This window comes from Antrostomus carolinensis, unplaced genomic scaffold (assembly GCF_000700745.2).
Source record: "Antrostomus carolinensis isolate BGI_N321 unplaced genomic scaffold, ASM70074v2 scaffold682, whole genome shotgun sequence".
NCBI classification, from domain to species: domain Eukaryota; kingdom Metazoa; phylum Chordata; class Aves; order Caprimulgiformes; family Caprimulgidae; genus Antrostomus; species Antrostomus carolinensis.
This window is the reverse complement of record NW_010299970.1, coordinates 4870-28969: the sequence shown is the minus strand read 5'-3', so window position 1 is coordinate 28969 and position 24100 is coordinate 4870. Positions and strand designations below refer to the sequence as shown.

Genomic DNA, 24100 nt, shown 5'->3' with positions numbered 1-24100 from the left:
GCAAATGAGTGCACTCAAGACACAAAGGGCTTATCATCACAGTTTGGCACTCATATTCCTTTTTTTTTTTTTAACACAGTAGAGCACAATGTATTGATTATATGTTACAGGAACAGAATTGTAAATATAGTGCATTCTTCCCTGCCCCTGCACCATAACATCTGCAGAGCCTCAGAAAAGCCCTTTTGAGTTGAGTCTTTGACAAATGAATGTTTTTAAAAATTTTCTAGGCTTCAGAAATATTAAATAAATATAAAATAAGAAGAGAAGAGTGACACAGCCAAGAGGATAAATACTGCAAATTGATCATGTTTCCTTGCCAGTCTAAGCTATTAAGTGCACTGTTATAAAACAATAAAGCTCTTTGCTTAATGCACCAAAAGCCTACGACACAAAATTTGTTTCAGTCCTCCTCTTTGCTTCCTGCTCTTTCCTCCCCCTTTTCCTCACCTAATATGACTGTCATTCTCACACTGAGTCTTACCTCCTCATGTCCTTTTAAATATTCCTGCTTCTGTGCTTGGACCAAGTAAGCAAAAGATTATGTTTCCGTTTCTTGATCTAAGTAGCTCAAAACCAGAACATCTTCAGAGGACAGATCTATCTATTCCATCTTCCATCTCAACTCAGACCTTTCATTAGCCCTCTGTAACTCTCTGTAACCTGGGCTTCCTGCCAAGACAAATGACTCTGAGGCCTCCTCTTCTTCCTCCTCCTCCTCTTGTACTGCTCAAAGGATAAATGTGCCTACCACTACCTGACCATATTAAAACTGGATCCATCACCACATTTCATCTTATCTTCACATCTTTATGCTGCCTGCTCTCAATAATCTTTTTCGTACCCCTTCCTTCAGTGCAGCTCTACATTTCTAGCATTTATAGAGTAGCTGTGTCCTGTCCTTCTTGTGGAAAAAAACTGGTATGCATTACTTTCAACTGTAACCTCATGATCTTCCTGCTGCTACTCTCTTATCTCCCACCTGATCTCCCCCATGATACTATCAAAACCTCAAGGAAAATGTTCCTCCCCTTTCATCACATGACCCACCCTTTCCAGGGCAATTTTGAAACGTGTATCTAATGCAGCTGATCAGTGCAATCTCAGTGCACTTCCATTTCTGTCCATTTCTGATTGTCCTTTCTCTCTACCTGAGACTTCATCTTGATCTCAAGGGACCACCTTCCATTCCTCACTTACAGAAGATAATTGAGTTGTTGGAAGTCAACCAGTTCTACTGAAGCAGAAGAATTAATATATTGTGCCAGGCCAATTAGCACACATCTGTATTGAACAGTCCCATAGCTCTGTAATCACTTTTAGTCTCCCTTGCATTTTACCTTGTCTGCTCCAAGATCTCCTCCTGTTACACCCTCACCCCCAAAATTGTCTTGCTCATTGCTCCCAGTCATACCATCAGCTGGTAATTATACTTGGTTTGACATCACAAGAATTTGTGAATGTTGAAACAATGGTAGTTTCTGAAGGAAGAACACTGCTGTGGGAGACTTAAGACCATAGATACATGGTCCTTCTCCATTTTCTCTGGCTTCTGTGGGGCTAGGAAAGGTGGCCCCACATCTTGGTGTGGTATAGAGTGTAGTTTACCACACCTTACCTCTTGGTGTAGTATAAAAAGAAATTATTTGAAATGGTGGTGCCATAACATTAAAAAAAAAAAAGAAAACCTCTTCTGTCTCTTCAAGGAAAAAACTCCACATCTTTGGCTTTTGTTAATATATAAAGCCATATTTTTCCTGGGGTTTTTTTTTCATTTAGATTTTTTGGTTACATCATTACTGTCCTAACAAAAAATACTCAGGTTTTAGGGTCTTCCCTGCAAAGCAGGCCAGTCTTACACTCAAACTTCTTACCTCAACAGACTTTAGGACAGGACCTTCAAGTCTGCATTTTGACTAAGTTGATTGGCACTGATATTTCCTTGGCTTTTGTCTGCAGCATTTTCTGGCTCTCTGTGTTCTTCACAGTGGAAGCCATTCCATTGAGAAATTCTGTAGGTGGTAGATGTCCCATCCTTGGAAACATTCAAGGTCAGGTTGGATGGGGCTCTGAGCAACCTGATCTAGTTGAAGATGTCCCTGCTCACTGCAGGGGGTTTGGACTAGGTGACCTTTAAAGGTCCCTTCTGACCCAAACCATTCTACGATTCTAATGTGACTGTAAGTGACTGAGCTGGTATTCAGAAGAAGAGAGAGGCAGTTTCAAAAGCAAGGCATAATAATGTTCCCTGATTAAAGCTAAGGGCTCTGACATGGTCTTCTGTGCTAGGCATCAACAAAGTGTTGCCCCTTCTTGTTCCAGATATTCCCCCCAGTTATTTCTAACAAGGCAAAGGTTAGAACAGGTTTATTTGAGGATGAGAGATCCCAGGAATGCTTTGGTCTTCTGTCTTCTGCAAACTCTGCCTGTGAGAGATGTGCCCAGCACAGGGTGTGTATTCACTGAGGATGGTCTCTGTAGCCTTCTCACTGTGCTGCTGTGCTTCTTGCACACTGGAAAGGGCAGGGTAGATACCCTGCAAATATCTGGGTGCAGCAGGGCAGTGTGAAAGGCATTTCAAGAATAATGCAATCATCACACACAGTCAACATGAGTTCACAAAGCCTACAGAAGAGAAAGCTCTAGGGAGACCTTATAGTGGCCTTCCAGTACCTAAAGGGGCCTACAAGAAAGCTGGGGAGGGACTTTTTACAAATGCAGATAGTGATAGAACAACAGGTAATGGCTTTAAACTGGAAGAGGGTAGGTTTAGATTAAATATTAGGAAGAAATTTTTTACTGTGAGGGTGGTGAGACACTGGAACAGGTTGCCCAGAGAAGTTGTGGATGCCCCCTCCCTGGAAGTGTTTAAGGCCAGGTTGGATGAGGCTTTGAGCAACCTGATCTAGTGGAAGGTGTCCCTGCTCACGGCAAGGGAGTTGGAACTAGATGATCTTTAAGGTTCCTTCCAACCCAAACCATTCTATGATTCCTGAGGAGAGGATGTGAAGAGGGATGTGCTGCTCTCCTCTCCTGGGTATCCAGTGATAAGATGCATGGGGGTGGTTCAAAGCTGCACCGGGTGAGGTTTAGACAAGACATTAGGAAACATTTCTTTACCGAGAGGGTGTTCAAGCACTGGAACAGGTTTCCTAGAGAGGTGGTCAATGCCCCAAGCTTGTTAGTGTCTAAGAGGCATTTGGAAAATGCCCTTAATAGCATACTTTAACTTGGTCAGCCCTGAATTGGTCAGGCAGTTGGACTAGATGATTGTTGTAGGTTCCTTCCAACTGAAATAGTCTATTCTAATATTGCCATAAAGGATTAGAGTTTCCTTGCTAAGACTCTTAGTGATGAAAAGACTGTGAATGGGAGAAGGGGGAGGGATAGGGCAAAGCACACAAGATTGTGTAGCTTGAAGACATATGGCCAAAGATCCTGCCATTAGAAGACATGGTACAATACCTGTTAACTCCTTCTGCAGTTTGTTTTGTTCTGCTGACAGTAGCTGCAACCTTACCAGAGAAGCCCACAACCAAGAAAGATTACAGCCGATGGGTAAAGTGAGGCAGGCTGAATTCAATCTAAGTGCCTCTGAGACTTGCTATGCATCAGTTGGTTTGAAATCTAAATCTTTTCTGGTTCTTTTGAGTCTTCTAAGGAAAGAAAGAACTTCTCTGAGTTGAAATGTAAACATGATTTTCAAAAGAAAACAAAAGACTTAGAAGCAGAGAGCTGAATGCTAACAAGTGACCCTGTTGTTGCTGTTCAAAACGCATCCTGCTGTTGTTCTCCATACTGGTTTATCCAGTCTGAGGTTTCATGGCTTTCTGCACCTTAGGCCAGATATCTGCTGCAGTTCTCTGAAGCTGTAATTATTACACCTTGTGCCTGCAAGGCACAACTGAGTACAAAAGGGCCAACCCTGAAAGCAGAGGAAGAAGCAAATCTCTGTTTTTAACGATTAACAGCAATTTATTAAAACTTTTTCTATTATTATTTTAGGTAGACCTGTGAACGTTTTGTATGTGTAGAAATAGTAAAAACTTAGGCATTAGCTTCAGCAGCCCTCCTGTTTAACTGAGAGCAAAAACAAAAAAGGCTCATATGGGACACAAATGGTATTTTTTAAGAGTAAAACATCCTGGAAGTGAGTGAGGAAGCTATGTCAGAGACTAAAATTACCAACTATTAGGCATTTTATATAGATGTGCTAGAGGCAGGCAGATAGTGGGTGCCTTCCTGCATTTCCATTTCATTCAACATACATTTCCTTGGGAGTATTTTTTTAATTTTGAACTGATACTATATTCTATTGCCAAGTTGTTTTTCTTTTGAAGACAGATAGGTTACACAATCTAGTGCCAAGAATCTATCAAGCAAGCCTGTAGCATACTATTACATAGATAAAACAAAGGCAAAAAAAAGTAGGTCATTCTATTTTATTTGTTGAGCAGAGTCTGGTTTTTGTGGTACTAGCTCATATTGAACCCAGTAAGAGTACACACCTGAAAGCTTTGAAATGTAGTGCCTCCAGCCATACATCTTCTTGACAAGTAGACCCTGATGTTTTCACTTTGGGATCTGGTGTACTGTGAAAAGCCAGGGTGTTAACTGAAAATACAAATGGTCATCTGAAACAGAAGAATATCAGAGTCTAGGGCATTGGGGAAAGTAGTAAGGCAGCTGTCATGTGGAGGTAGGGGCATGGAGAAGAACGAGCCTGTATTAAGGCATTTGCTTTCTCTTTAGTATGATGGAAGGTGTGGAAGAGTACACCGCGTACTAATGCTTTGGCTCTCAGTGAACCCTGACTAAATGACTGAAAAGATATCCTGTGTGACCATGTGCCTCTGTGGGCACACGTGTGTGCTCACACACGCATACACGTGTATGTGTGTGTATGCATGCATGCACTTCAGGGCAGATAAGGGATTTGTCAGGTTGGTGGTCAAATTAAAGCAATTTTTTTAAAAACAAGCATAGATTGGACCAAAAGATTTTCATTGTAATGTCAGCCTAAAGCTGAAGTCTTTCTAACTACTAATAGCAGTCTAACAGCTTTTCTCTGCCAGGGCGAGTAGCAGATACTTAGGAAAAGTATAAAGGACTGTGTGTAAAGGAAATGTATAAAGGGTGTATACAAAACACTACTTCTCCCATCAGACCTTCCCAATTTAGCAGTCTGTTGTTCAGGGACTTCCTAAGTCAGATATGACATCTGTGTAATAGCTCTTCCTGGACCTATCTCCTGTGAATTTGATCAAGTTTTCTTTGAACCTATTTTTACCTTTGGTTTTCCCAGGATCCTGTGGCAATTTAAGTACACATTGTGTGAAGAAATACTTCCTTTTGCTAGATGTAAATCTAGCTCCATGTTTTTCAGTTTGCTGGTGCGTATCATACAAAACTATGATGGCATAACTGTGACTTTTGCGTCATTTAGGTTTCAAAAGAACTGCAAGCAGGTGCTACATTAAAATGTTTGTATTCTAGGCTATTATAAAAAAATATACACACAATCTATTATTAAAGTTTTCCAGGGACTGGTGTAGCTGAGAAGTTAATTTGAGCTTTCTTCTGCAGAGGAATTGGCCTTTTTTTTTTTTTCAGTTGGAGAAGCCTTCTCAACTGTTTTGTTTTGCTCTACTCCTCTCAAAGCCCCAGATCAACAGCCACTAATTTCCTCTATCAGCAGGACTTGATATAGTCCTCCCTGAAGTCTACTGCACTCCTCCTGATATATCTGGATGCATCAGGTATATAGGACATTAAATTCTCCCTCAGCATCCTTCCATCTGCTCCCTCCCCAGCTGCAGACTAAATACACTTGACAAAGTTTTGCTGTCAGTTGGACTTGTCTAATCAGCTATTGCTCTTCAGTGGAAGGTGGAATATAAATGAAAGGAAGTGAAAAGGTGCCCAGCATCCAGCTTCACTGTTTCCTCAGTATTTTCACTGCTGCTTGATCTCAGACTAAAAATAGAACTGGTAAAGGGGAAACAGCCAAAATATCACAGAGATTACACTGTTTTCAAGAGTAATTTACCACTTGTCATATCTGCTCTCACTACCACAGCAATAGCATTAGGTGTCTCTTACTCCTTACACTTCCCACTACTCCTCCTCTATCAGCCTCTTCGTCTCAGACACCTTGGACTGCAGAGTCTGGAGTGCTGTTTACATAAAGAAAACCCACCCAAACTCACCACCCCAAACCTCCTCTCTTCACTGCTTTTGCCTTTACCCTCAGGGTTTGCTCTCTGCCCTCAGAGGTTCCAACATAGGGAAACTGTGCAAGGTGAAAGGAAGCAACCTACAGGGTAGCAGCCATCACAGTGAGGGTAACATAGACAGTGACAGAGAACGCTAGCTTTGGTGAAAAAGAGAAGGAAGATAATTTTGAAACTGAAGGTTGAATGTGAAAACCAAAATGTCTGAACACTGGGAATGGGTGCTAAAATTGTGAGAGATGGCGGTGGTATTATCAGGTACCTAATTATAAAGAGTAATTTTGAAGAAGCAATACAAAATACTTATCAGTGTTAAAAATACTTATCTTCTTTATAAATGGAATGTATAATGTCATGTAGATAGTGGCCACATTGGTATTACTATCTTATCTATCTCACATGTATGATTTTTAAGTGTGGCTTGTGAGTTTGGGTGTAAAACTTCAAAGGGGTGTGAATTTTTAAAGTTGAAAGATAAGCCACTTCTTAAAATTGAGCCCCTTTAACTTTTCAGTAATTGGTAACCTAAAATTCTGAGGTACTGACCCTATTAGCTGTCTCTTGGACTAACCTCTGGCTTTGTTAAACCACACAATGATTAGGGGTACTTGCTTCAATAAACAGTGATCTTGCATGGAAAACAGAGACATCTTTGTTTGTTGGTTTGCAATGAGAAAATAACTTTATGCTGATCTTTTCAAGAAAAAGCACCCGAGTGTAGCACTGAGAGCCATGACTGCCAGTCTTAGGAAGAGTGGCAGAATCTTAGTAAGTCCTTTCTTACCGAGGTACCTAGAAAAAGCTTTCTAAACATTTTATGTTTGTGCTCTCCAAAGCTTTCGCAGATTTACACGATCTAATAGTGTAACAACAGCTGTGCAAGCAGACCTGGATTTCCATGAGAACTTTGAAATAATCGACCCTCAAGAGGACAATATGTGCTCTGGACAAATATCAAGACAATTTTCTCGAGATGCAAGCACCTCTACCGTTAGCATACAAGGATCAGGAAACCATTACCATGCATGTGCAGTGGATGATGACTTTGATACAGATTTTGATCCATCAATTTTACCTCCCCCTGACCCCTGGATTGACTCTATCACTGAAGATCCTCTGGAAGCTGTTCAAAGGTCAGTGTGCCCACGAGATGGCCACTGGTTTCTGAAGCTACTTCAGGCGGAGAGAGATCGTATGGAGGGCTGGTGCCAACAGATGGAGAGAGAAGAACGGGAAAACAACTTACCCGAGGACAGTAAGTAACTGTACAATAATATTGCAACTACAAAAAAGTATTTAATATAGGTCAAATTTACTCCAGTGAATTCTGTATTGTGCCCTTTCTTATTTAGCTAATGAAGCTAAGTGGTCGTGATTCTCAGAAGGACTGTATGTATGTAATAAATAATCCTTATTAAAGTTGACAGGGAATGCAAATGCTCGGCACTTCTGAAACTCCAGAGGTATTAGCTTTTGGGATTGCATAGTTCAACAGATAATTAGGAGATCGTGGTTAGGGATCTTGTAGTATTAATGTTTCTTAACTCTTCCATTTGAAATCACTTTTCATAACCTTAGAATATAATTGAATAGATTCTAGTTTCTTTTGGTTAAATTCATATTTTAGTTGCCTTTTTAGATGGTGATTGGCATCAGAGTCTTCAGATGCTTCTCCAAACTGAAAGAGATTTCGGCTGTGCTTCCAAGTTGTTCTCTCCTCTCTTCCACTTTCCAGCCTCCCTTCATCTCATTCCTCTTTGATCTTCCTGGTTAAACAAGCTCTCCATATTCTGTGATAAAAACCACACACATGCAAACTACATCTCAGTTGTCACCACTGCCAGAAGCAATACCCCACCTGTAAGGTGATAGGAATGTCTAGTAAGCCTTCATTAGTAAGAGGGGTTAGGTAGCTCACATCTTATTCATTCACTCTAATTAGAGAAGAAGACCTGAACATGTGCCTCCCTGTCCAGAATTTTTTCTCCCAGTAAAAATTCAAGATTTTTCCCATTTATTTCCATGACAAGGAGAAGTACTATTCATAACTGTTAACTTTTGGACATAGGTAAAACTGTGGGCTTAGGAACATGCTCCATGTGAATTAAGTTTTTTCAAATTCTAGCAGTGAGCTTCTGGAAAATAAGGAGCAGCTGCATATAGAGAATTCAATATTGTGTAATTTAGGCACACCTAAACGTATTTTCCTGGGTATAGCAAATAACACTTTTCTGACCCCCAGACTAGTTCCTACCAAAGCAAAGACTACTACTTCAGCTCCAGGATTGCTTCTTCCAAATTTCAAACCCTTCCTGTCAAGAAGGGAGGTGCTAGCATTCTTTTAAGATGTGAAGTTTTTGATTTATGGAAGGAAAGGAATTAAAAATGACAAAAAAATATATTTTTAAAAATTCTTAGAAATGCATAAGCTGTTCATGCTGGAACTTTCCATTCAACCCAATGAAAGAAATAACCATAGAGAAGTTTGACCTAGATAGTAAAAGTTAAACGCTGTTATAAGCAACTGGAAATTTACCTCTAATGGAAACTATGAGATAACCTTAACATTAAGGTATGTTAAGGTTTTCTATTTCTCCAAAATTTCTTTTGTATAATAAGTTAATGATTTCAAAGGAAAAATATAGACAGATTAGCCTTCAAAGCAGATCCAGATTCCCTAAGTTTTAGAGTATTTGAACCTCATTTTTAATTTACATTATCGATACATTCAAAAATCTCTTTGATCATGTATCAGAATACAAAGGTTTTCTGTTGTTAGTATGCAAGAAATAAACCCCATGAACTAAGAGACTGTAGATTTAAAAAGAAGTGTGAGCACATAACAAGTGCAAAATACACAACATTTGTAAGTGCAAGCCACAAAACCCACTCATTTTCTCTTTGACACAACAACTTAGACTGGACATAAGGAAGACATTTTCTATGACAAGGATGGTGAGACCCTGGAACAGGTTGCCCAGAGAAGTTGTGGATGTCCCCTCCCTGGAAGCATTTAAGGCCAGGTTGGATGAGGCTTTGAGCGGCCTGGTCTAGTGGAAGGTGTCCCTGTCCACAGCAGAGGGGTTGAACTAGATGATCTTTAAAGGTCACTTCCAATCCAAACCATTCTGTGATTCTATGAACTGATAACAATACAAAAATCTACAAATATTTTATTTGTGCACCAAAGTAGTTATTCACCTTGGGAAAAGAACATGAAGTGACTTTTGCAAGACTGATACATGCAGAATGTGTATATCCATGTACAGAATTTTATCTCAGTGTCTTGGTGTCTTTGATATATGACAGTTTTAAAGGGCTCTTGTTTGAGCAATTGGTGGAAGAAGTCAGTTATGGGGAAGATAAAGGAGTGGTTAGGCTGACTATTCCCAATGCCTCCTTACAGCGCCCATGACATGTCCTTTGGACTATTCCTCCTCTTCATTTTTCTGAATGGTACTTCTTGTGATCGCTGGAAATGTGAGGAGGAAAGGGGTCACCTGGGTTTTATGGTCACTGGTGAGGTACTGATTTCGTTGTGATGCCATCAGCCACTCCAGCACGTGGCAGCTGCCTCCTGCAGAGGCTGTGCGGGGCTTTTTGCTGCAGCTCAGCACGCCGCACTCTACCTGGTGCCAAGGAAGAGCATATGGCTGGGGCCACTCTGCCTGCTCAGCAGTGCCAGAAACAAAAGCCTGGCTGTTACAAACCCTACCCTGAAATATGTCTTTTTCTTATGTCTATGAACTTTGAGGAAAGGAGCTGAAGAGGTGTGTTTGCTTTGGTTTTCCTAATGAAATATAACTAGAGCAAGGAGTGCATCCTTTGTTTTCAACCTGACATCCTCAGCATGTGTTTGGCCAGATAACAAAATAACGAGGACGTGTGATGAGCGAGGTTTTCTCCACGCCATGGCAGCTGACAGAGGGCTCGTCCCCCCGGCGCTGCGCGTAAAACGATCCACACTTCCTCCAGACAATGCGGCCCTTGTGCGAAACAGCTGTCTCAGGGAGACGGCTCGCTGCTGTTTGACAGTAGCTTGTATGTTACATAGATACGTTGGGTATTATCTAGCTGGGAATGAATCTACCAGATGGGATTGAATGTTTCTAGCTGGGAAATGGAGTCTGCTGCTGTGTATAAAAACAAGTTGTGGTTCAGTGGCTGCACGATGAAATGCCAATATAGAGAGAAATGTGGCTCCCCTTCCGCCATGAATTATTTATTGTATAGTATATTCTGGTTTTATCTGAAATCATTTTTCGATAAAGCTGAGGCATGTGTAGCAGGCAGATGAAGACCACTCACACTTTAAGCTAGGATACTTGATATAGTTTCCGTGTATTTTGCTGTTCCAGGGATGTAGGCTACAAATTCTAGGGCTCTCATTTAAAAAAAAGAAAAAAATGTTGGAGATATGAGTCTGAACACCTTGTGAGAACTGGTTGATGCTTTGGATCAGCCCTCAAATGAAATGAGTTGTTTATCTTTTTTTGTTTGTTTGTTTTCTCCTCAACCCTCTGCTCTCTCGTCCTACCTCGTCCCTGCAAAGTTTCATATAGTCAGAACCTCGCCACTGATGTTGGTGGCTTTTGTCTCAGGCCTCTGGAGAAACCATTTACACCCAGAATTAGCAGCAAGACGCCTGGCTCCCCACACAGCACTGTTAGTGAGCAGCCTCTGGCTGCTTTTCTTCCCAGCAGCAGTGGGCATAGGAACATACACCTACTGCCTCAGCCTGGCTTTTGCTGGATTTCTTGCTGTTGTTTTTATTTCACATAGGGAATTAGCCTTTCGAGAAGAAGCAGAGGACTTCATATTGTGCTCCTTCAGAAAAGTTTCTCTTTCACGTGGGGTTGTAATGTGGCTTCGATGCAAAGATAACCATCGGAAGCAAACAGTGGGCCTGATTCACCACAAGTCAGGTGTAATGTGGGTTTAGTGGTGAGACAAGTCAGGCCAATCAAGTGAAAACTAAAATAGAAAACCAAGGCTCTGACAAGACATGTCATTATAACTGCCTTGCCTGTGTATTATACTTCTCTGGGCTAGTCCGCAAACAAAGGTTGACCTCAAATTTGCAGTAACCTCGCTGCTTAGGACCAGAGTCTCTGCAAATTCAGAGAGTTCTGGCAAATTAGGCAATGTTTGCACACTTTCTGCTCTTTTGTTTTGATTGTTTCAAAGGAAAACTTAAAAGAGCAAAGGCTAGACACAAGAGAAGAAAGTTAAGGAAAAGATACTCTTATTGCAATAGTTGTGCATGGCAAAAGAAAAGGAGACCTTTGAGTTCACTATCAGTCATAAGCAAGGAAAACCATTTCCCAGTCCTCTGCAGGCCTCCCCCAAGCCATCCTGGTCCCTGCTGCTTGGAGGTCCGCAGCGGCCTTGTCCCTTAGTGGGCTGATGCAGCCTTGCAGAGGGATGGTCACCAGCCTGACGTGGTGGAGTCCCGCTGGAATCCCCCTGGCTACACGCCTCTGGCTGTATGCCAGACTCCTTTTTTTATTCCGGTTTTCTTTTCTTCCCAGAAGGGACTTCTCCATACACAAGGGTTTCTCCAAGGAAAGCCAGCTCCTGGCTGAAAGCCCTGCTAGTGTCCAAAGGCTAGCAAGGAAAAAAAGAGAAATCCACAAGCAAGGAAATAAACTAGTTGCAGGGGGGGAGAAAAAAAAATAAAAAAGTGTGCTAATAAAAGCTGGGTAAGTCAGAGAACACATGGAAACTGTTTTACTCCCAGTGAGCAGCATTTGCTCATACAGACAGCCCTACTAATTTCAATGACATCACTTCTATAAGTATATATGACTCAAAGCAAGCACTGCTCCTGCCATAGTTTGCTCCATTTGGCTGTTTTTTCCTTAATAGCCGAGCTTAAGACCTGAGCAGTAGCTTTAACTTTGAATTTCCTGGCTTTTGTCATGCTTGGCGTTATTTAAATGTAGGTCTGTCAACCTGAATAGGCTAAAACGCTGGTCCATCCTGGCTTGGAAATGGATTGTGACAGCCCTATGGTAGGATTGCTTCATATGCACAGTGCCCAGCCAACATCTGCAAAGCAAATGTCAGGCTGTGTCCCTGTAATTTCGGCTATTGTTCCTGCCACTTGCTCCTGGGGCAATGAGCAAGCCGCTGGTTTTCTGTTCCCTAGCTTGCCCCCTGCCTACCAGCCAGGTGTTTCCCCGTTAAGGGCATTTGATAGTCACAGTCCTGAAGTGCTTCTTTTGTCACTTGTTAGACCCTGGGGCCTATCAAAGTTGAAATGCAAAGAGACCAGTTGATTTTTTAAGGCCAAATAATGCTGCCACTCCTCAAAACTCCCGTGGCTTATACGTGATGACTTTTCACATCACTTCAGGTATTTTTGTTGGTATCTTATTATATTTTGTTATCCTTGTTACACACACAATCTCCTTCCAAGGTAGAGCAGATGACAATAGCACCATTTTTTTTTTGCTTGTGTTTGCAATTCTTTTTTGTTGTTTCATTTCTTTTCCCATGAAGACATGGAGGGGAAGATACATAGAGCTCTACAGTCCCAAAGTAGGTCCTATGCAGTTCTTAGAAACAAGAAAAGCAAGTACTTATTTCTTGAACAGCACATAGTCTAAGTCTATATGTAAGAACGTTTTAAAAGGAGAACAGGTTGGAGGGTTCACTGGCACGTGTCTGTCCTAGAATAATATTCTGCGACCCCTAGTCAAGACCAATAATAGTGAGGAAGGACTGTACTGCACCTGAATTATATCAAAATAGCTACACCAAAGCAGTTCTTCCAGAATAAGCATAACTGTCTATTTCTTAAAAGTTGTCACAGGAGAGAATTGGATTTACAAGGAAGAGAGGTCAAAGCAAGGAGAGGGGGTGGGGCAGGGGGAAGGAAAAATTCAAACTATAAAAACAAAACACTGCAGTACACACACTTCTCCCCCTGGGGAAGGGATGACAGCAAAGCATATGATGGATGTTAATAATGTTGCTTAATGCATTACTGGAAGGCATTCAGATCTGACAGTGCTGAGTGTGCTATATAACCCTGTATGAAATAGAAAGCAGACATGAATAGTATTATATAGGTGTTTAAATCGGTTATGATTGCATACCAATGGGTCAGTATTTTTTGTTGTTGCTTGGTTTCATAAATTTTGTTTGTATCCTGTTAGCTGAACACATCGGTTTGAATGCTTATGTGTTTTTCTCCTGTACCCCATCTCCCTTGCTGTTAAAGATTTCTCCGATTCTTTTCTGATACATTTTCAGTATTATCTTTGCAATTCCATTTATGTTCTTGGCATTTGGCTTCAAACCTTAAAGGCTTTTCTCCTAAGAAAGCATCAGACTATTTTTACTTTTTTGTTTTTTTACTACACCTTAGCCTTTCTCTTTGGCACCGGAGTTTTTGACTGAGTAACCGAAACGAGCACTCTGCCTCCAAACACTAAAGCAACATGCGTTTAGAAACAAAACTTAAGCTACTGATAAGGCTTTGTGCCTCCTGAAGAGATTCTTTTCAGTCTTTCGCATGCTTTGTCCTTTTTTTTTTCCCCCTAACTTCCGTGACAGAGTTGGTTGTTGACTGGTTGCACATTAACAGACCGCTTGCTTTTGAGGGGCGAGGAATCAGTGACACTTGACTAGATACAGCCGCAGCTACAGCAGAAGTGGCAACAATGGAGAACAGCATCAGCATGCATCCCACAGTCAGCTGGGATGATGGTTTTTAGGCAAATAGCCAGTCGCTAGGCAGCCAAGGACAAGGACTTCCTTTTCCTTCTGCTGAGATCTCTGAATATTAAGTTCTTCTTCCCTCAAAGGGAAAGGGGCACATTCCCATCCATCACCAGCAAGGTGTATTTACAACTCTTCATGCCTGCAACATGATTTCCAGCTCGGGTGGTGCAGGTTTCCAGGAAGAGCCTGCCTTGTCTTTTTTTGTCCCGAGTAGTCGAGAGACCGTTTTTTCTTCCCTTCGCAAGTCTTGAGAAGCGTCAGAGTGGCCGAGCTCCAGATGAGGCAGCTGTTCCCAAATATACTCAGTGGGAAGAGTTTTCATAACAATGGGAACCACATGAAAGCTCCTGGAGTAGCTCCTCCTACTATTGAAGAGTCCTTTCAGTTGAGTGGTTTGCATATTGGGTTACATAAATGACTAGACACACCAAGGGGTCCATTTTCATCACTGTGCGCATAGAATTAGACACGCAAGCCTTGCTAACAATAATGAGAGTTGTGTGCAAAACTCCCTGCGCAATATGCTGAAAATATTCTGCTTAGTGAATCTTCCAGCTCAGGGCTATTTCCTGGCAGCGTTGAGCTGAGTTCTGGGAACAAAATGAAAGTCTGGGCTCTGTGTGTGTTCACAGAGCTCTTTCCTATAGTTTCTGAAAAAAAAATGTGAAAAGACTCTCTCTTCCCCCTCCCCCCGCCCTTTTTTTCCCTTTGTATGTCTGTAGTATAAATGAACTCCATATCCCACTTTTCCTTCAGCAGCCTTAAAACTCTCTCCTTAAGGCTGCTGAAAGAAAAGCCATTTGCCTTGAAGGAGCAGAACAGATTTCATACTACTGTGTGTCTGGTTTCAGTTCACCATGAGTGTTTGTGCAAGTCTGCTGCTTAGCGTGTGGCTATGCAAGTGAATCCCTTGGAGAAGCCTCTCTCTTACCGAACACTGCGTGGTCACAAGCTGCTGACATGCACAGCAGCTGGTCAGAGGACTGTGAGACCCTAAAAATGTTGTCAGAAGGAGTGATAGCAAACGTTTGTTTATTTATTTATTTATTTATCTGTTTACTTATTTTTCATTGTGGTAAATCAAAACACAGCAGTATTTTCCCAGTGGAGCTCTGCTAATGATGTGTTAGGTTTTATACAAAAAGTGACCATGCCCAAGGGATGGTACAGAAGGTGGCAGTTTAGGACTAGTATCTCTTCTATCTGACAACAATTCACTCACCTTGAGCAGTCCACTTCATCTCTTTGTTTTTCCTGTTCCTCCTTCACTTGCCTCATGTATCCAGACTGTAAATTCAGCATGAAGTTGGTGTGTTTATATGAGGGCTCGGACAATGCAAATATCTATGAGTAGAAATGACAGTGAAAATTGTGACACAGTGGCTGCTATTCATATTTTTCATTAATGAAGTGGTTATTTTTATATATTAAATAAAATTACTTTAAAAATAAATATTTAAACAAAGAATTCAGGGATAACAAGTTACTTCAGCTGAGAGGGAAAATTAATGGTGGAACCAGGCACATCTGTGATGCCAGCCTGTTTATTTAAAGACAGTCCATAAGGCATAGTTGTTGGGTTTTTTTCCTGAGCACTGAAAGTCTCCAACAAACCCGTAGCTGCTTTCTTGCCCACAGCATCAATTTTCTTTCAATCAGTAGTCCTCAAAATCACACTCTTTTTTCTGGATTCACTGCCCTACTGCCTGTTGAGGCCATGTCTGTCTTTCTGCTCTGTTTCTGCATGCTTGCTTCTGTTTTCACGCACAGAGGTGCGCGCGCACACACACATCCACACACACTCCCTCTCGACCAGAACTCAGCAAAGCCCCGGGGAAATGCAGGTCTCTAAATGCACCAGTGTATGCCTCAGTTTGTGGTAGTGTGTTCCCAACTACCCCTTGCAGCAGTAAAACCCCAGTGTTTCAGTGAGGTTGAATGTAACCAAAACCATCTGAGCTCCTGTTTTATTCAGAGGCATTTACCATGGGCTGTCTTCCGGTTCACTGCAGCCCTTCACAGCACTTAGTCCAAAGAGACCATAAGTACCCAGCTGTCTGTCCAAAGGAGTCCCCAGCGCAGGAGCTGGGCGAGGACTCTCTGACACCTCCCTCCAGGTCATCAGGAAGGAGGACAGGCCAGGGTGTGATTGCTTCCTGAAGTATGCCTGAGTGTCTAGGTTCAAAGTCAGAAGCCACTTCAGATTGTGCTTATTTAAAATACTCAGAGGGTCCAAATGAGATTAATCGGTGTGCATTAACATCACCATTCCCTTTCTGGGGCTCAGACCAAGCAACACTCAGCTAAACCTGAAAACAAGGTGCCAAGTTGCTAAGTAAGGTGGCAGAAATGCTGGTAGATGCAGTGTTTTCCAAACAGCATCAATGACATCTTAAGAGTTTGAAAACCACATGTCCTTGCACAGGGAGCTGGGTTTGTATTCAGAACCTGATCCTGGGTCACAGTGATGACAAGAGGTATAAGTTCTGGTGAGATTTCTGTACAGGTTGCAAAAGCTCTTAATTAGCTATGTTTATACTGCCATGGAAGTGCTCTTTGCTGGTTACAACTGGTCTCACGGAGGGAATGAGAGTAAGATGCAGCAACAGATTACTATTTTTGCCTAGTGCACATCTGACCTTAGATTTATCCAATTCTCTCTAATCCATGTCTGAGAAATAACATGGGTTGTGAAAGCCAGAGCTGACTGCTGTGCAGCTTTCTCTTTTATATAGGCTTTTAGTTGCCCACAGCAAAGAAACCATCATGACTTAACATTTCTTTTTCTCTCAGTTCTAGGGAAAATTCGAACTGCAGTGGGCAGTGCCCAGCTTCTCATGGCCCAGAAATTTTACCAGTTCAGAGAACTTTGCGAAGAAAACCTGGTATGTAGCTTTCCTGTTAGACACTGCTCTGTGCCTTTTACTAACCCTGTGAATAATCGTGCCTAAACTAGACAGATTTTTCTGACTAACTTGGTAGTTTTTTCCAGTAAAGGCCTCGATATGAAATTGAGAATAAGTCTGTGAAACTTGGTGGAGCCAGCAGGAGTTTCACAATAGCTTGTCATTAAAATAACTACAAGCAAAAAGCTTTGGGTGAAATATCACTGAGGCTGTGCTACTGAGATCAGAGGAGCAAGGACCTGTCCATTGACCTCTGAGTTCAGTTTGCATGGGCACAGAGATGTTTGGGTAAAAGACCTTAAGGTCTTCCAGGGTGGACCAGAAGTCTCATGAGTGGGGCTTTGCCATGTAATCTCAATGCAACACGTATTAAACAAGACAGAAATACCAGGAAATCAGACACTGGAAGATGGTGCTTCATGTTCCACAACCCCAATAATGAAAGAGAGAAAAAAACATTTTCCAGAGTGCTAAAAGGGCAAAGAGGAAAAGAGCCAGTATGTTATCATTATTACTGTATGTAATTCTACCACTATTATTCTTATTTGCTATTTTTATACTGTTAGTAGTAGTAGAATCAGAGTGATATTCCTGTTGATAAATAAAAATACATTTCACACTGTGTATCTAAAGCAACATTCTCAAAAATGCCAGCACTTATTAAAAAAAAATCAAACTTCTTAATTAATAATCTGTCCTTGAATAGTAGATACAAGGCATTTAATTCCCAATTTTGGCATAAATTACTAGAAGCCCAGAAAGCATAGAGCATTATGCTCGGTCAGCATAGAATACGGAAGGGAAGGCAAACTCTCCAATACTCACCAGAGTGGAATCACCATCTTCCACTTCAATTAATGCACTTCTGGAAATCAAACTTCAAACTAAAATCTGCCTAAGTGGACAAATGCAACAGAAATTGGCTCTGTCTGAGTAAGCCTTCTAATTCTTAATATAAAAATTTGAAAAGCATTCTGGTTGCACATCTGTGTAAATAAAAGCCTACAAATTGGACAACCTGCTAGTGTCAAGCACTGAAAAACTGGGAATCCAAGTATAACCTCTGGTCTCCTTACGCATCTAAAAATATATTGCTTTCAATAATTGCCCCTTTGGTGATATAATCATCCTATCAAAATCATTCATCAGTGTTGCTGTGAAAAGCATAAATAGAAATTTCATAAGGCAAGCAACTGACTCTCTTCGGTTTATTGCTTCTGGTGAGGGAGAAAACTTAAACACAGAGTAAAACTAGAGCCATGTAAAACAACAGGTAAAGTTCTAATAATTATTTATTTATTAATTAAAAAAAAAACCAAACAAACAACAATGTAATCTTACGAGGCCACCCATGAAATCTTACTGACAGATTGGAGAAAGGATTGCTCAGCATTTACAAAAAAAAAACCCAAAATACCCCAACACATTTGAAGTAAGCATATGCAACACCTCATTTTATTTGCAGAGTTTTGATTGGGAACCAGCCTACAAATGTCTATATCCTGTAGAAAGCTTTCCCTCATATGAGCTTTGACAATGGAGCAGGGACCCTTTCACGTATGTCCACTGCATGCAGAAAAAGTCCAGAGCAGGGCTATACTGAAGGGACACAAGACAGCACACACTGGGATATCACCATTTGCAGGTGCAGCAAATGTGTGCTTGCACGCCTTGCTGCACACGTGAGCATGGCAGGGAACCCTTCCTCGTGAAAGTGAAGAGGAGGCTGGCAATTAATTTTAGTGCAGTTAGGATATCGTCGGTTGTGACCAGGAACATCCCTAGGCAGATCCTGACACAGGGGACTCCCCAGGGTCTGTGGCAGGTAGTCGCTGCCTTTGGCGAGTGGGGGCACAGCAGTTTGCCAAAAGCCCTGCCAGTAAGTAGCCCTACTCTTTGTTTTTCTCCTGTGTCTCACCCATCACTTGCATCTGCCGAAGCTGCTTTGCTAGCAAGATTCGTAACCATTTGCACAAATGCTTTACATTAAGAGGTACTAAAGCCAATGTGTTTTTTTCTTCTGTTGTACAGAATCCTAATGCACATCCACGGCCGACCTCCCAGGATTTAGCAGGGTTTTGGGATATGCTGCAGTTGTCCATAGAAAATATTAGTATGAAATTTGATGAACTTCATCAGTTAAAGGCCAATAATTGGAAACAGATGGATCCTCATGACAAGAAGGTAGAACATTGTAGATTTTGTATGCTTCATTTAAAACCCTGCACAAATACTGGACAGATTAAATAGGCCTCTGTGTTACAGCGTTGACGTTAAAAATGTGAAATGAAACTCATATCAAATTAATTTCATTGTAATAACAATGTTTACATAATAATCATCTGGGATATTATCTGTAATATGTTTCAGGCATATTTTTAAACCAAATCTGTCTTTGTGAATCGGATGATGGGAATGTGGTACTTTGTTAAACTTTACATTTAATCATATTAGACGATCAATCGTTGGAAGGAACTGCCTTATATATTGATTCTTAAAATTAAATAAATCACATTTACGGTTCATATTATTGCATATAGCAAGAGTTCTAGGTTGTGTTACTGGAAAAACTAGGGAAGCACTGTAACCATCGCTGACTTTGGTAACCAGATTACAAACAGAGCAATATCAAAAATATGCCTTCCAAAATGTTACGTGAAAGAACTTCTACATTTTTTTTTTTGTCCATTTGTTTGTTTTTTTGTTTTTTTGGGGGTTTTTTTAAATGGGTGATTTCATAACTGGGTTCACTTTGCTGGTAATGCTGTTTACCCAAGGTAGCATAAAAATCATCTGGAGTTTTGGTCTTTTCTTTAAATGTAGTCTTCTTCTGTCACCATGAAAAACTACCACATCTCCAAGTGTGAGCCACATTTCGCTTTCCATTCTCATCTGGCACCATTGCCTTATTTTAGTCTTCACTATCCACATGGAGACAAACAGCACTTGGGTGAGCCAAAATACACAAACAGTTCAGAAAATCTTTAAAAGACAGACCCATTCCTAGAGGAATCAACGGTCTAATGTTGCGCTCCTGTAGGTATATAATTTGATGGCTGAATTTCCACTGTGGCTGGTCTGATACCAATGAATAGGCAGGGTCACCAGAAGGAGGAGAAACATGACCTACAGGTACAGTGGCTCAGACAGGAGTCCAGGCTGCCCCAACTTAGGGTCAGCTGGCTGCCGATGACCAAAGTGGTGTTTTCTTTTAGACAAATAACCATAATAATATCCAACCCCATTAATCTTGCAGCAGGAAGTTTGCAAAGGCAGTGCTGGTAGCACTCTCCCTCCTCCTCCGATCAAGACTAAATACTCATTCCTGACTTAGGAGTGCCATGTTCACATCATTTATGCTCACCTAGTGTGTTTTGTAGGGGAATGAATGGGAATATGTTTTCCTAGCCCAAGGTACCGAAGGCAAGTCATTTTCTTATCTTCTTTTTTTTTTTCAGTCTCTGTCAGAAAAGGAAGTTAAAACCGTCAGACATGCATGCACAGAAACGCTGGTATATGGTCTTTCATTAGCTTTTGCAGTAAAGCGGGTAGGCCGAGTGTTTGCAATTGCAGCAGTAAGAAATGAAAGCTTTCCTTAAAAAAAATGTGCCTTTTCTTTGCTTCTGAAAAACATTTCAAAGAATTTCCAACAAAAAGAAGACTATAACGGGTTAAAGGAAGTTAAGTAGTCCTGAAGAAAGGGACCTGCAGTAGGAAGGTAAAGATTTTAAAGAAATACACTGACTGTGTTCCTGTTTCAACAGCATTTGTCTATGATTTTAGATGAAAAAGTTCATCTGCTTTCTTAAAAAGGATTAAAAAAAAATAAAAAGAAAAAACTTTCTGTGGAATTGATATTTGCAATTGCCTTTGGCCTCTGCCACTGGGCCCTTTTTAAGCAGCATAGATTAATCCTTGGATGGAGAGAAAAAGCAAAGTATGAATAAGTGTAACTAAGCACCTTTATTTTTCGAGCCATGGAAGCTGTTGTGAGCAGCATGAGAGAAAACGCGAGGGCAGAATGGAACCTTTGTAGTGCGATAAAATCCCTTCGCTCAGAGACCATGTTCACAGTTGGAAGGGGATGTAACTTAAAAGACAATCTAATTAACTTGACAAAGTCTTTGTGGCCGCCTGAAATTTGGACCTGAATACACTTTTCTTTTTCGGGATAGATCCTTCTCTGAGGGATTTTTTGTTGTTGTTGATAGGTTTTTTTGTGTGTACGTGTGTACATGCACCAGGGTATACATAAAAGTCCTCTTTGTTGATCTCCTATCTGGCGCTAGCTGCCACTGTGATGATTAATGCATGTTCTTTTAATGGTTTTTAAGTTTTTCCTACCAGTTTTTTCCATTTCTAGCTGATTGTAGCTTGTCATGCCTATTTAGCAGGAGGCTAGAGTTTACGAGCTTGCACAGCAAGACCCAAAGCATGGGATTTTTGAGCAGTGATTAAGCCACTACAAAATATGTACATAAATATATGGTGTTTTAAAAAAATATTTATTCAGATGCACCAGCTGCAGGCAGCTAGTTCCCATCTGCATTTGGGAATGCCAAAGCCACGGTACCTCCGTGTTGCAAGAGCACCCAGCATTATGCACGTATAGAAGAGAGTGGCCCAGGAGTTGGGGCTCTCCAGAGTGACTTTGGCATTGGCTCCCCAGCCGCACGTGACTGCGCTGGCAGCGGGAGGCCATGACCGAAATGCTCTCCTTTCTAGTCCCTGGCACGGGGAGGAGATGCCTGGACCCCCCTGCCCCAGGGAGCAGCAATAGGCTGGTGGTGGGGGCTCGGCCCTGACAGCACCGAGCATTTTACACACCCCATCCCCATCCCCAAGGAGAAGTTGCGCTGTGGCCGGCCCTCCCGTCCCCTTTGCCCTTGCCCAATGTTTATGAAGCCCTTGAGCGCAAAAGCCAGTTCACTGAAGACAGAAAGGCAGATAAGAGCTAACAAACCTTAGGTAAAATGTGTGTTCTAACTACTGACGTATCCTAGTTTTTCCCACCTTTCCCTGAGAAGCTGTATAATGCCATTAACCTTCTGCTTTGATCAGGAGAGAAGGGTCCCTCCTCCAGTGCCAAAGAAGCCATCGAAAGGTCAGGTGCCACTCATTCGAGAACGCTCTCTGGAAAGCTCGCAGCGTCAAGAGGCCCGGAAACGGCTGATGGCTGCCAAGCGCGCTGCATCGGTCCGACAGAACTCAGCTACCGAGAGCGCCGAAAGCATTGAGATATACATCCCCGAAGCCCAGACCAGGCTGTGAAGGGATCCAGCTGGGAGGACTCTCTCTGGCAAGACAAGCCTCATGTATAATCTGCCCCTCTAGGCTCCTGCTCAAGGTCACCACGAAGTATTTGTACCTCCTCTTCCTCTTCTCTCTCGCTCTCTCCCCCCCCTCCTCCCCCTCCCCTCTCTCTGTACACAGCCACCCCGATGCTCCCAGTGAACTCCACTGCCGTGGCGTAGTTGTCGGTCCTCCGAGAGATGTCCTCCAACCACCCTTGCTTTCTGAAGGTTCGCCCACGTCATCACAATGCTTTGTCACATGTACTGATGCTGCCACTTTGCCTCATGTAAACGAGTACAATCCTCTTTTTTTTTCTGTTTGAAACAAATAAACACGGCGCTCAGACTTCCACACACCCACACACCTGTACAGTAGATGCTCCGTTTAACTTACTCATGATCTTTAGTTGACCTAAAGCTAGTCTGTTACTCAGTGTACAGCAATATCAAACTGTAGGGGACTTTGGAAATTTCAGTCATGCAGGGTGATCCTTTCGGACTCTGCCGTCTTCCTCACAAAAGATGAAAGGAGCTATGACTCGGATTCCCTTCTTTTTATTACTGTTTTTTTAAAAGCAGATGGCGCACTTTATTCTAAACCTCCGAATTACACCTTCTCACCTGAATTTAAGGAGTCACACAAGGGGAGGGGGCTGGGGCAGGAGTGGGGAGGGGGGAAGAAAAAAAAACACAGATCTGTGGGGGTGAAAAAATTGAAGTGTATCCCGCAGGTGAGATGGCGAGGGATAGAAAAGATCCTGTGGGAAGATACCTGCACACTCACAGCTGCACAAACTGCCTCATTTTTATTTCATCAATCACTATTTAAAAACATTTCAATCAGCAGAAGATTGTAAATTCGATCTTCCAGGGAAATAATCTATTTTGAAAGGCAATAAAAGAGTGAAAAGGAAGGAGATAAGAAGCAATGACAGTTGAAGAGCTAATATAAAAGAAGGATTTTCTTGTCCAAGTATTAAGAATTTTTAAAATTGTACTGTATTGTCAACTCCTCTTGTATTGTATTGTATGGATTATATTGGTTAAAAAAAAAAAAAAGAAAAAAGAAAAAAGAAAAAAAGCTTGGTTTTGTTGATGTCTTAATCTCTGTGGGACCATCTGATCTCACGCATCCATGCAGCCACACACGGACACCTGTAGGCGAATTGCTGTACATGGAGCCTCTGATGCTTTTCCAGGCCAGGCTTGCTTTGCTCTATCCACAGTTCAGACTGCTTATCACCAAACGGTCCATATCTAGGAGTAAGTTTCTAATTCAGCCTTCTCTTAATAATATAAAATACCCATTTGAAGAATACAATGAAGAATTTTTCACATAGGATTCATTATAGGATCAATATGAACTTAATTTTTTTTTCACAACAAGCCTTCCTTCCTACCCTGGTTTCTGCCATTGTTCTACAATCACAAAAAATATGCATCCCAAGTAGCTCATTAATACTGGGGGGGAAATGGCAGACAATAGGGCTGGAGAGGAGCAGGAGAGGTCAGCCCTTGCGTGTCTTTCCCCGCAGCCATCCCCGGCTGAGGCAGGAGCTTGTCCTCCACCTCCTCTGACAGGGAACAACGCTGATCACACTGCTACCGAAACCTCTTGTGCCAACATTAGGAAAGCTATGTCAGGCATGTTGCTGAGAGCAAGTTGTGTGCGTGCGTGTGAGGGTGAGTATGTGTGTGTGCGCACGTGCGCGCACGCGTGCCTAGCTGGCATCTGCTGCTGAAAGCAGAATTGGCGTGAGCTGATTTGAACCATGGGCCTGGTCCAGGGCAGAGGAACGCTGTGTGGCCCCCGGTGTGTGCGTGGCCCCACGGTGATGCCATCCAGACCCCTGCGCTGGTCCCTGCTCGCCCTTCGCCCTGGCTGCCCCAGCGGGAGCAGGGGCAGGGGCAGGGGCAGCCCCCTCCATGGAGGAAC

At 42.1% G+C, this 24100-nt stretch overlaps 1 protein-coding gene across 1 annotated transcript in view; it reads left to right on the top strand.

The window, feature by feature from the left end:
* DLGAP1 (DLG associated protein 1) overlaps nt 1-23221 on the top strand; it is a gene marked incomplete at its 5' end in the record, with an annotated part of 95868 nt that extends 72647 nt beyond the window's left edge. The window contains 4 exons of the mRNA XM_029083736.1: nt 7070-7488; nt 16758-16849; nt 18902-19054; nt 21932-23221. Of these exons, the coding sequence (XP_028939569.1) occupies nt 7070-7488; nt 16758-16849; nt 18902-19054; nt 21932-22141 (874 nt within the window). The remainder of the gene's footprint in view (nt 1-7069; nt 7489-16757; nt 16850-18901; nt 19055-21931) is intronic.
* Between the last annotated feature and the right edge of the window lie 879 nt (nt 23222-24100).